This window comes from Sander vitreus, chromosome 23, assembly GCF_031162955.1.
Source record: "Sander vitreus isolate 19-12246 chromosome 23, sanVit1, whole genome shotgun sequence".
NCBI classification, from domain to species: Eukaryota; Metazoa; Chordata; class Actinopteri; order Perciformes; family Percidae; genus Sander; species Sander vitreus.
Genome location: NC_135877.1, coordinates 760,540 through 773,945, shown reverse-complemented (window position 1 = coordinate 773,945; position 13,406 = coordinate 760,540). Strand labels below are relative to the sequence as shown.

The 13,406-nt window shown below is 39.4% G+C and overlaps 1 protein-coding gene across 1 annotated transcript in view; it reads right to left on the bottom strand.

The window, feature by feature from the left end:
* tmtc1 (transmembrane O-mannosyltransferase targeting cadherins 1) overlaps nucleotides 1-13,406 on the bottom strand; it is a 172,616-nt gene that overhangs the window by 113,351 nt on the left and 45,859 nt on the right. Inside the window, exons 3-4 of the mRNA XM_078242700.1 lie at nucleotides 10,688-10,761; nucleotides 834-1,010 (exon numbers count right to left, since the gene is read on the bottom strand). Of these exons, the coding sequence (XP_078098826.1) occupies nucleotides 834-1,010; nucleotides 10,688-10,761 (251 nt within the window). The remainder of the gene's footprint in view (nucleotides 1-833; nucleotides 1,011-10,687; nucleotides 10,762-13,406) is intronic.

The window sequence follows — 13,406 nt, the reverse complement described above, 5'->3', positions numbered from 1 at the left end:
AGACTAAGACTGAAAGACTTAAGACTAGACTAAGACTAAAACTCTTATGATATTTAGTCGACTAAAACTAGACTAAGACTAAAAGATTTCAGATGACTAAAATAAGACTAAAACTAAATGGTGTGTTATTCAAAATTAACACTGCTGCAGCGTGATGATAAATACTACAGTTTTTGCCTCAGGGCCTGTTTAATACCGTGTTTCGGTACCCTTCACTAAATAAAATGAGTTTCTTTATTCATGATTTATCAAAGCCACTACGGCGCATGTGAGAGGGACTGCGGCCAATTACGGACTATAAATCTAAGACCAACTTGGTAACCAACACCTGTCTGCCTCTCTCACAGACAAACTTAACAGTTTTTATGCCTCCTTTGAATGCCCACAACCAGGGCTTAATTTGAACCGGAACACGTCAGAGAAGCTATGTAGGCAGTGTATTTTTTTTTTTTGTTCCATTACCTCCAACCCCCATTTTGAGCCGGCGGATCCACCCCCCCCGCGCTCCGGGACCTCCCACTTCACAAATTAAGCACTGCCCACAACTGTGTACTGTGTACCCCAAACTCAAGTGTAAAACTGGATACCACATGGATCGAAATACAACTCCACATATACAATAAAAAGGACAGAGTCCTCTTATCTCAGCTACTGTTTATGTGCAATTTTCAGTTTCAGAAACAAATTATCTTTGGTAACAGTGGGAAGCTCCCAGGTTATATAAATATAAAGCCAAGCATTTCTTAAAAACGGTGCTCGCTCAGTGAACCATTTCCAAATAAATCAAGATAAGAAAAAACTAAAAAACAAAGCTAAAAACTCTGTGTGCTTACTGGATGAGAGGCTTGCGGCACAGCACCAGGGCGTCGTAGAGCATGCACACTCCGAACACTGTGATGCCCGTCTCCTTGACCAGCATGGCACAGGTGCCCAGCAACAAACTGACGAGCAGACACCCTGCCGACACCGTGGAGGGCAGAGAGTCCTCAGAGACGCACACACCCACACTCCTGAAACAGAGAGACAGAGACAGACGGTGATTTATAATGACAGATAATAACAGGCCTCAGTCCAGTCACAGCGAGAGGATAGCAGGAGGACAAGACACTTACTGTTCATTAGTATAATTGCCATGTTGTAGGATGATAAAATAAGTAAAATGAATTGCTTCATTAAGTTAATTAAGACCTGGGTCTAGGCTACAAATAAGAAATGTCACATTGGAATGTTCATATTCAGGGATCCGACAAAGTAACATAAGTGCAATACAAGAAACCTAATCACAGATACAAGCACTGTTACAAAGGTAGTCACATTAGGTTGAATGCCAATTAGCAGCAATTGTCAGAAATAAAAGAGGTCTGAAAGCTCTTTGATTACATGACTGCAGCTGTAACTTCTATTAAAACTATTAATTAACCTCATCAGTCAAACTACAATGTCGTTGTTCCAATTTATTGAAGACAATTTGCCAACATCCAAACTTTTACATCTACTTGACATTTAACAAGACAGGACAGATCAGAAGGACTATTGGGTTTTATGGGGAGATATAACAGGGTAACAATGAAATGCAATACCATGTCTACGCATGATGTGACCAAGGGGAAATAAGACTGGTCCTAAAATTGCACCCTGGGGCACTCCAAATGTTACTGGTGCTATAGAGAAGAACAAAAAAACAACGGTCTGACAAATCACTGGTTTTCCCCATTACTGTTCATACATATAGCTACGAATAGGGCTGGGCACCGAATGTCAATACTTTTATGGCACCGAAAAAAATACCCGGATCCTATGAGTATCGAAAAATGATTTATCTTTCAGTGCCAAATTTCGGTTCCAAAAGCATCTGAGCGCGTAATCGCAAGCTTATCTGTCATATTGACACAGAGCGGAGCTCCAACCGACACACACACACGCACGCGCAGAGGTGCGGACGGAGTAAACTACGTCGGCTCTGCAGTTTTGTTTGTTACAGTGAGTCACGGCAATGCTGATAAAGTGCCGATCAAAACTTCACGCAGACAGCGTATGATATTAATGGCGAGCCAAAAGCAGTCACGTGCTGTTGTTTTACACTTCCTCTGAGACAAGCAGGCACAACAGTGGTTTCTGTGCCCTGATAACTGACTGACAGGCTGAGGTTGTAAGGCAAGGTAACTTCTACAGCATCTTTCAGCAACAAGGCAATTCAATTACATTCCTTTGCACTTAAGTTAGTTCTTCATTAGTTCAATGTTGACAACAGGGCAGTCACCAAGTCTATTGTTAAAAGTTTGTGTCATTATGTAGTTTGACCTAAAAAGTCTTTGTTCTTTACATTTCTTTGCATATTAGGTAGTTCAATATTAGCCTGTACACAATGTCATTTGTTTATTTATTTATTATTTATAATATGTTCATAAATAAATAAAGGTTTCTCTTGTTTTGTTAATTTTTAAAGTTCGGATTGATACCAATCCTAAGTATCGAAAAGTATCGAAAAGCACAACCAGTTACTCGGAGTGAGCAGTGTTACCAGAATTTTTAAATTTTTATAACTGTTTTGATTCACAATTAAGGTAGAAAATAAAAGTTTTGTGTTTAATGTTGATGTTGAAATGGATTTTAAAATGGTATCGTTAAGGAACCAGCATCGAAACTGAGGTATCGAAATTGGTACCGGATCGAAAGATTTTGAACGATGCCCAGCCCTACCTACGAAAAGTAATGCACTGTAAAAGCCAATTTATGCTACTGCATTAAATCTACGCCGTGGGTATGTATGTTGGTATGTGGAGATACGGACCCTACGCCGTACCCTACGCCGTACCCTACGCCGTACCCTACGCCGTAGCCTGAAGTGCACCTCTCAAAAAATGTAACGTTGCGGCGATACAACAACTGTGATTGGTGCGCTTGGCCGAGGCTTGGTAGCGTTGAATTTCCCCCGACTCATTTTCTGGTGCTCCTTCTCCATAAACAACATGAAATCAGGAGAGGTCACTCTCTCACTCGCTCTACCACACCCTTCCCATGCACACACACACGCCGGCCCAGCTATTCTCTTAAAGAGATCGACGCACACAGCAACGCACAAGTATAAACTTCAGTCAACTTACGGCGAAAGCTCTGCATGGAACCATAAATCAAATTACATTTTCATGTAAGCCCCACATCACCATTGGTTGTAAGGCAGAGACCTCTAGTGTCTATAGTAATTATGACCGGAGCAAAGAAGAAAATCAGGTGACGTTATAAATAAATACATATTTCTTTTTCACCTCCAACCTCGAAACTGTTGCACATATAAAAGCCAAATTTAAAAATAATAAATGTCTTTCACCCTGGCTCAATGAAAACATCAGCAAGCTTAAGAGGTTGTTGACATCACATATTAAGTTTGTTAAGAATGTGCGAGAAAAATATCTTTCAGATTTAATTACTGCTAACAAGTACTGTCCCAGAACTATTTTTTAGTATTGTTGATTGTTCTTTATAACCCAATAACTTACAATCTAGTGATGAGTTTTGTAACTTTTTAAGCCCTTTTTACTGACAAAATTGAGGGTATCAGGTCCAAGATTTCCACTCCTGTTTCCGTCATAGACAGTTCCTGCCCCAACCGTCCTACGTTCACCCATTTCACCCCAATTTTTGTTAACAAAGTAGTTGACATTTTGCTTTTTGAATTGAAACCCTCTTCTGGTCCTGCTGATATCAGAGAGCTCAACACACAGGGCGAAAAGAGGAGCTGTAGTAACGTGCAGTACAACAAACATATGGTGTTTTTTGAAAATTAAACCACATAAAGCTATTCTGGTACAACCTTAAAATACAATTATGAACCTGAAAATTAGCATAATATGAGCACATGAAGTCAGACTCAGTGGTGAGTCAAACTGAAGCAGAGGGACAGACACAGAGCTGTAGCCGAGCCAAAGTACACTTTTTAATTCATTAACTTGATCGGATATCAGGCAAATAAAAAGCCGATACAGATAATCTGCAAACTGCAAAAAAAACAGCCCAATAATCGACGAGGGACAATAATCGGTCTATCCCTAGTCAAAATCCCCACCGAAATTCATGCCAATGGATTTCTGATTGTCAAATCTTTGTATTGAACAGTCAAATCCTAAATATTATCATAAAAATGATAAGACAGTACATGCTCACTGTAGTACAACAACAACAACAACAACACAATTCCACAACATTAAGACACATGAAGTGTGAAGTTGGTACATGATTGGCACACTTGAATTATTTATTAGTGTCAATTTCAGCAGATCTGGTTTCAGAGACGGTGGCCGAGAAAACAAAAGAACATTTCACAGCTGTTTTCTCATTAAAAATGCGAGAGGGGGGGGGAGCCTTGGTAGGTCACCAGATAGAGCGCCATATAAAAATATTAAATTAAATATAAAATATGTTAAAGTCTTTCGTGATATGTCGCAGCCTTTTGCGATATGTATTTTGCGACTGATGATATAGCGATGACGGTAAAAACAAAACGATAGTCGCATTATCCCCCCCAGCCCTTTGTCAGCCATTTTCGGCATTTCGTCTGACGCTGACCTCCCTGTTGCTTGCAGTGAGGCGGGCCCTGGCGTTCACATCTCTGCTAGCTCGGAGACTTATCCTGCTGGACGGGAAGCTTTCCGGCCCCCCCACACACAACCGTTGGATTAAAGAGGTGCTCGACAATCTGAAGCTTGAGAAGCTTAGATCATCTCTGAAAGGCTCTATCTCGACATTCCTAGAGATATGGAACCCTTTCCTAGAACTCGTTGACTCCCTCAGCTTATCTCCTGACTCGGAGGACTGAGCTCCTTCTGGACTGCTCCATTTGACGCCAGCTTTTTTTTTTTTGTTCTCTCTCCTCTCTCTTTTAATTTGTCTACCTTTTTTACTTTTATCTTTTGGATGTTGTGTGTGTGATGCTGTGTTTGTCAGTGTGCATGGGTCTGTGTCCCCGTTTTGGACCTGAACTGGGTTGGTTTGTATATATTGTATATAAAATATATATATTGTGCAGCCCTAATTATTACACTAAATTATAATCAGTTGTTTTTTTTGTCGTCTTTTTTAACAACTTGGGTTTTTATTGTCGTAGTTTTGTCCATCATTTCTACCAGTGATAAGATTGTGGCAGGGAACACTGCAACATAAAATAAAGTCCAATGAGGCAAGAAACACAAAAAGTCAAATAATCAGACCAAACCACTTAACCAGGAGGAAAAACTGAAAGTGAGCACACCTGATATTAATATTTCCTCATTTCACAGGAAAACTGTGTACACAACTACGGGAGTTCAGAGTAGGGGCAGGAAGTAAACTGTGATTAATGTACACAACCACAGTTCGGGTTGTAATTTCACCATTAACCTTCATTTTCTCTTCCAAATAAGTTTGACTAATCTGTTGGTTTGTTTAAAACATGTCTCATTGTGTGACTGCTTGTGTTTATTGATCTGTCAAATGTATTGTTTTTTTAACAATGTCACCGTGCTCCCAGATCTCACTTATTACTTTGTTGAGTCTAATGTTCATTGTTACAGATACAAAGGATGGCCAAGTTATGGAAATAAGACCCAAGTAGTAATAAAACAGAATTATCCTTTAATACAAAACAAAACCATGGCTTACTGTAAACCTGTACAACTATTTATATCTAGCTTCATTTGACAAACTGCATTAGCAAACAATAATAGTAGTCATAAGTTAGAACTAATAGGGACACAATGATAAGGGTTGGAGTATATCCACCGATCCAATTTTATCCACAATTTAGCCCTGAAGAATGTCTACTTTAAAATAAAGTTTGTTCTTTTTCCATTATGACTGACATCAAAATGGATAATAAAACAAAGTTATATGGCATTCATTGTTTATGTTTGTTCATGTTTCACAAAGAGTTTAACCTGAGCCAGACCATCCAACAATGATAGAAATCATATCACATCAATACAGGGATAGTAGTATACAGCTGTTAAAACATAGTAATATATATGACACACTAGATATGCAAGTTCAGGTTTCGGAATCGGTATCGAGAATCTTTAGTTTTCTGTACTGTTTGAGTTTGCCTTACATTTGCACTATTTAGAATGTATTACTGTTCAATTGCTCTGTAGTATAGTAGTATGTCTGGCACATATTGCAGAATTGTCAATAAAGTTGACTTGACTTGAAGCAAACAACGGTATCAGACCATCTCTAGTTGCTAACTAGCACCTAATGTTATATGACCATCCTTTGTAGTTAAAGCTGTGTTCATAAAAAGTATATTGTATTGTATTGTATATTATAAAAGTCATCCAAGTCGCTCACCCGAGTTTCCAGCTGATCAACGCGCGTTGTTGCCGCGTCCAGCTTTTGGTTCAAATCAGCTGTTTGTTGCATAATCGTTCTAGTGGTGCGTTCAGTCTCTTGACAAAGATCTTTCAGTTCATCTTTCAGTTCTTTGAACTCATTGCTTAAGGAATTTTTTAACTCAGCAAACAATTTGTGCATTTCACTTAGTCAGCCTTGCTACTTGCGTCCCCAGCAATTTGTTTGTTTGCCGTTTTCTTCTTTGGCTGATACGTATTAGTCTCCTTATGCGTTCCGGAGCGAAGGTTCATAACTCAGTTTTCACTGCCAGGCATATTTTCCTCTTTAGATGTAGGGTAAACAAAGTACAAAATTACTTTTGGGGGGAGGTATAAGCGATCTCAATCAAGCTGTTGCCATGTCACCGGAACTGGAAGCACCACCTCCAAAATAATCAATTCTCGTTTTTCCAGTATGTACATACATTACTACAGACAAAAATCTAAATACTGACGCAAACAGATCTTTTTCGTTCCTTGTTTACCTAAAAACTAGTATGTTATAAAATGAATTAAGGTGAAATATTTTTTCTTTAAAAAAAATATTGATTTGTGTGAAATCAGTCAAATTATCCAAACTGTAAAGATTAAAAGTTTCTAGTTTCTGTATTGGTGTTTGATGCCAGTGTGTTCTGAGTGCCAGTGTGTGTTGTCTAGATGAAGATTGTTCATAGTGTTTGGCTGCACTGGTGTTTAAATCCATTCATATATTTTCTTGTTCTTGTTTAATAAGCGGTGCTTTGCATTTGTAATTGGATATATATACCCTACAATTTCCCTTATGAAAGTGACACATTGACAGCTTAACAAGGTTAACACAGGGCTAACAAATAAAACCAAAAACTGTGTATATAGTGAGATGAAAGGCTACAGTGGGACATGTGGCATTTAACACTCAATGCTTTTTAGCTTGAGTGGTTCTGGTTGTGTCTGGAAATTATTTTCCTAAGGGCATTTAATCTAACGACATATCCAACCTAAAGATAACTACTAAGCGAGAACGTATGTGAACATAAATGTACAGCTGTTGACATACCACTGGCGTCTGTGTGTGTGTGTGTGTGTGTGTGTGTGTGTGTGTGTGTGTGTGTGTGTGTGTGTGTGTGTGTGTGTGTGTTCAGCAGAGCAGAGGTTGACCTTAGCTATGGCAACTGGTTAGAGGCCCCTTGCTATGGCTCGCAGTTCGTGCAGTATATATGATATGATACTATTTCTAAAAGTTCATACAAGATAATAAGATAAAGTTGGTTAAAACGTAGTTGTTACGGATTAATGTCAAGTTGTACAGAGCATAAAGGTGTTTAGGTAAAGACCGACCTGACTACTCAATATAGGAGAGAGATAATCATTGCAGTAATTTGTATTATACATCCTTGCAACTAACTAATGTTGCATAATTAACTGTTAATTTGTTTCTTGTATTAAGTACTTAAGACTGAAAAATGGGACTAGGAATCAGAAAAACAGAAAATAAAACAACTGTGTGTGTGTGTGTGTGTGTGTGTGTGTGTGTGTGTGTGTGTGTGTGTGTGTGTGTGTGCGTGTAAGCACAAGGTAAAGGTTGACCTTTGACCTTAGCTGACAACTGCCAGCTAGAGGCCCTTGCTCTTTCAAAGGGAGAAACTAGTCTCCTCCAAGAGAGATCTTCCAACATTGGTAGATGTTGTAGATAGAACAAAGACAATTAAAATAATCTAACAAACAAAACAAAAAGAACAGAACATTGTATAACAATAATAGAAATACAAAGTCGAACAATATCACATTTGGATATACCAATTCATAAATAAAATAGCAGTTTGCTTGGAGGGACAAGCTTCCTATATCTTGTTCTTTTTTAACTATCTCTTATAGTTTTCTTAAATCCTCTCTTTTCTAGTAAATAACAAGAACCTTGTTTGAGTCAGAGTTTTGATGTCATCATATCCATGGATGGATGGATGGATAGTTGCTGTTTCAACGCCCTTCAGGGTCTTTTCACTGATACATAAAAAATTGTAGTCTTAAATTCTTAGTTTCTGCTCTTAAGTGATATATCATTTGTTGTTCATTCTCTGAACAGGCCATCAAATATTAAGACCAAGTTGTCAGTTGCATATTGCGTTGTATAATTAATTATTATTATAAATAATTGAGCTCAGGTTGAAATGCAGATAACATGAGACCAGGGTAGTATTACTTACTTTTTACATACTTCAAGTTAGAACTATTTACAATATAATTTTAAAAGCTATATTAATATCACATAGATCACAGATGACATAAGGTTTAAAAATGTTTAATGTTTGTTGTATATAACAATAAGTAAAATCCATAGTACAAAGCTTTGAGCTGTTGAAATGCAGATAACAGAAGACCAGAGTAAATGCAAGGTAGTACTACTTATAGTACTACTTACTTTTAACGTTGGCGTTTTACAAAGAAACAAATTTGGGACGGGTGAAAAGTTGAATCTCGTCTTACTTTTTTTTTCTTTTCTTTTTTAACACTGATCACATAAGTTTTAAAAAATGTAATGTTCGTATATATTTAATATAATTAGCTAAACTATTTTCCTGCTATGTTATCTTTTTTTTCGGCATCTTTCACCACATTAAACCCAAACAATCTTTAAAGCGAATGTGGTTATGCTAGTTACATTAAAATGATACAAAATCATTTTTGTATTCATGAATTCATATTCATGTTGAACCTACCATATCTTGTCTGTCAGACTTACATTTTGGTGACGTGTTAATTCTGAATTGGGAAATTACGACGCAATGTCGCTAAAACATAAATGCATCTGGTGAAGTCATATAACTTCAAGGTAGTACTACTTATAGTACTACTTACTTTTAACGTTGGCGTTTTACAAAGAAACTCATTTGGTTCAGGGTGCAAAGTTGAATCTTATCTTATATTTTAACTACATTAAACATCTAACTATTATAAGTGTACACCAAGGAGAATAAAATATCATTTTAACAGCTGTATTAATACAAAAATGTCACAAGCACATATTTTTTAACGTTTGTATATTTAATATAATTAGCTTAACTACTTGCTGCTACGTTATCTTTTGTTAAATTGACATCTTTCACACATTAAACACAACCAGTCTTTTAGTCAATGTCAATGTTTGTCATTGTGAATTATCAATGTCAATCAATACAAATCTGTTTCAGCTATTTACATTAAAATGATACAAAATAAGTTTTGTATTCATCAATTCAAATTCATATGCATGTGTGTGCAAACATTAGTGGTTCACATGCTCAAGTGGCAACATGACAACATGAACTGTGTCTGTGTGTGTGTGTGTGTGTGTGTGTTAGTGTTTACTAGCGTGACATGCTCTCTCTCTCTCTCTCTCTCTCTCTCTCTCACTCTCGCTCTCTCTCCCTCTCTCTCTCTCTCTCTCTCTCTCTGTCTCTCTCTCGCTCCCCCTCTCTCTCTCTCTCTCCCTCTCTCTCTCTCTCTCTCCCCCCCTCTCTCTCTCCCTCTCTCTCTCGCTCCCCCTCTCTCCTCTCTCTCTCCCTCCCCCCCCTCTCTCTCTCTCCCTCTCTCTCTCTCCCCCCCTCTCTCTCTCTCTCTCTCTCTCTCTCTCTCTCTCTCTAAGCCAGAACACAGCTTTTAGTTTTGGCTGTAAATTGTGACTGTTATACTGGTTTCAAGCCCAAGGATAGGGCCCCCCCTCCCCCGCTTCACACACACACACACACACACACACACACACAGTGCCATTCCAGCTCCTCACTCCCCACTGCGACTCTGTAGACAGGGGGAAGCTATTTATCAGCCTTACAGCAACATGTGGACACAATGATATGGCTAACACTGAAACATTCGGGATGAATATGGAGAGTTCCATTTGTTTAGACTGTGAAGAGTGCAGCATTAAAGACCCACATTGATGTGTGTTTCGCTTATTTACATAGATGTCCATACATCACCGCTGGCCATTTTCCAAAGCCTACCTCTTTTTTGATTGATGAATGTAAGTTTCCTTCCTTGAAGGCAGCAATTGGTTTCTAAAATGTCAGGACTTGGTGAACATCAACTGACAGACTTGAAACTTGCTGCAGATGGATAATCCATCACATTTACTTGACTCTAGGTTTTATCAATTCATTTTTCATTCATGTTAAGACATGCAAAAGCAGAACGGGATAAAACAATTAAGCTACTGAAGCAATTGGCATTTACACTGGCATATAATTGTAATACTCCTCCTAATGCACACGTTTTTCAATTTCACAGCATAAAAGATGCTTTTCAGTTTGATAACCTGTTTTGACCTGTTGCCGTGTGTGTGTGTGTGTGTGTGTGTGATGCAGTCATATTACCTGATGTAGGAAAGGAACGTCAGCAAGAACAGCAGACAGGCCAAGACATCAGCCCTGCCCACGATACCAGACACCTGCAAAACACACACACACGCACACGCACACGCACACACACACACACACACACACAGATCTTAGAGATTACTCATGGGTCGGACAGCCCTGGTGAGGAAACAGTGCTGGATGTACCAAAACCTGATAGCAGAATTACTGTGATTATGGCCCAGACAGGTTCCCATTATCACAGCCAAGAATCAGTATTTCAACTTTTCTATGATGACTGTCCTTGCATGTGCCCTGTTTGGGTTGAAGTTTTTCTTTGAAGTTGAGTATGCATAACAATCGAAACTGGGAAAGAACATATGTAGATATCTGTTTACAGAGATTAGGCCAAATGCTGCTTGGCTCTGGCTGCCTGCTATGTGGGTCTGCTCTACCAGCCACCTTAGCAGCTGGGACATATTAGGATGTATTGCAGACTGTTGGGGAAACTGTTAGCTTCCTGTCTGGCGAGTAATATACAGTATGTGTTGTATATCTTCTTTAATGCTGTGGTGTTTCTCCATAAAGTTGACCTACAGTAAGAGCCACAGGTCCAGTCGGTGTTTTTTTGTGTATGGTGGTGCAGCAGTCAGCCAAAGCCTGGCAGGGGAGCAGTAAACATGTCAAGCAGACACTGATAAAGAGCAGGCTGGGAGGGGCATGAGGATGGAGGGCAGTGAACAGGAGACGAACATGGCAAGGAGAGACAGAGGAGCAGGGGGGACTTTCATGTGATATCTCATTTAAAAAACAAAACAAAAGAACCTCAGCAGCTCGCACGCATGCACACACACACACACACACACACACACACACACACACACACACACACACACACACACCGTGGCCCAAGGAGGGGGAAACAAAAGAACAGGCAAGACATATTAAACCACAACAGGGTCAAATTAGGCCTGGCTAGAATACTCAAAAGCCTTCATTGCCAAGGTGTTTAATGCCAAAATCTGTTGAACATGTAATTGGACATAACGTATTATTCATATGCGGAGCAGCTTCCACTTTATTCAATGAAACTAGCTACACCAGTTTGGCTGTCCTGCCGCCTGCGTGGCTGACGTACTGGTGTGCAGCGGTAAGCGTAAGTTACGCCATCTCCAGTTGACGATGCATCTGTGTTGCTGACAGGGTCTTGCTTCGGTAGCTTGACCCAATTAATTTTGTCATGTTCTTCATTACAGCGGCTAATTGTCCTCTTTACATTTAAACCCACACTAGTTCACTCAAGCACTCTTAGCTCTCTCCTTCTTTAAGCAACTTTCACACTAATCCCACAGTTGTCTCACGCTATTCAGTTCTGATAGCTACTTTAGCTTAGCAGTTAGCAATGGCTTCTCCCTTTCACTCTCTGGCTCTCTGTTGATTGGCGTGTTATATGTTTAACTCTTCCTCTGCCTCCCAATGTGATAATTTCACATGTAATAACTGTAGTTTCTTTGCCGTGTTGGAGGCGAGGCTCCACACCAAGGAAACTCAATCGTTAACGTTAGCCACCTGTAGTCGGTGCTAACCTAATGTAGCTCCTGTTAGCCGTCCCCTGGCAGCAGTCAGGAAGCCAGGGAGGCTGAGTGACTGTCCGAAAGAAGCATAGCCCATTAGGGCTGTACAATATATCGTTTTATCGCAATATCAGCTGGTGCAATATACACATCGCAAAAGGCTGTGACACATCACGGAAGACACACAGATTTTTTGTGTTAGTTGAATGAATCGGTAGAAAACTTTTTTAGTGGTGCAATTTCATGTTCAGTTTGTTCCATGAAAGAATACCTGCAAGTTATGTTAGTTCGTCTCCTGTTAACAGCGCTAGCATTAGCTGTGCTGTAGTCTCGCATTGCCAGACCTTCCTCCACAGCGCTGCAGAGGAAGGTCTGGCTACTCCACACAGCATTCCTGGATGGGAGAAAAACGTGCTCTGGTTTATTGGCATTTCTTTAAACCAATCACAATCGTCTTGGGTGGTGCTAAGCACCGGACGGAGCCACGGTGCCTCTGCTAAATAGTCCCAGGAAGGAACTGTTTTTTGGTGGAACATGTGTACCTTCATAAGTAGTTTTAGTGGTGCAACAGAAAACTCAGATTGGACAGATAGTCTAGCTAGCTGTCTGGATTTACCCTGCAGAGATCTGAGGAGCAGTTAACCATAGTCCTCACAAATCCACCAGAGGATAAAATGTCTCTGGCCTAATTGAGTGAAATCCGGAATTTCCGTCGGCAATGGAGCAATCCCAAAAGTGGAACGTCGTGGACATTGACTAGCTGTGCTGTAGCTGCTGTACCAAAACAACAATCAATCGTGTAGACCATTGACCCATATAAAAAAACATTTTAAAAAAGAGCAAAAATATTACGAGCGCTATTTCGTATAGCGATAGGCACTTGTTTACTTTGTCTGGTTTTGTGCTACCTCTACAAACATTTGAGATGCTTTCTTGGCAGGAGTTTACATTTAATATGTTGCTTTTAAGTAGTTATAGGTTGTTTACAAAATTAAAAGAAATTTAGCCAAAACTGGCTACTTGTTTGCACTTGTTGATTTTGCAGACACAAAAAAGGAAAAAGTAATTGTAAGATGACTCTGTATGAGGAAAACACTGCTACTCTTAGTTTTCTTTTGCCAGTAAAACAAAACAGTAGTTGCTGTGTTGACCAGTGGGGCATC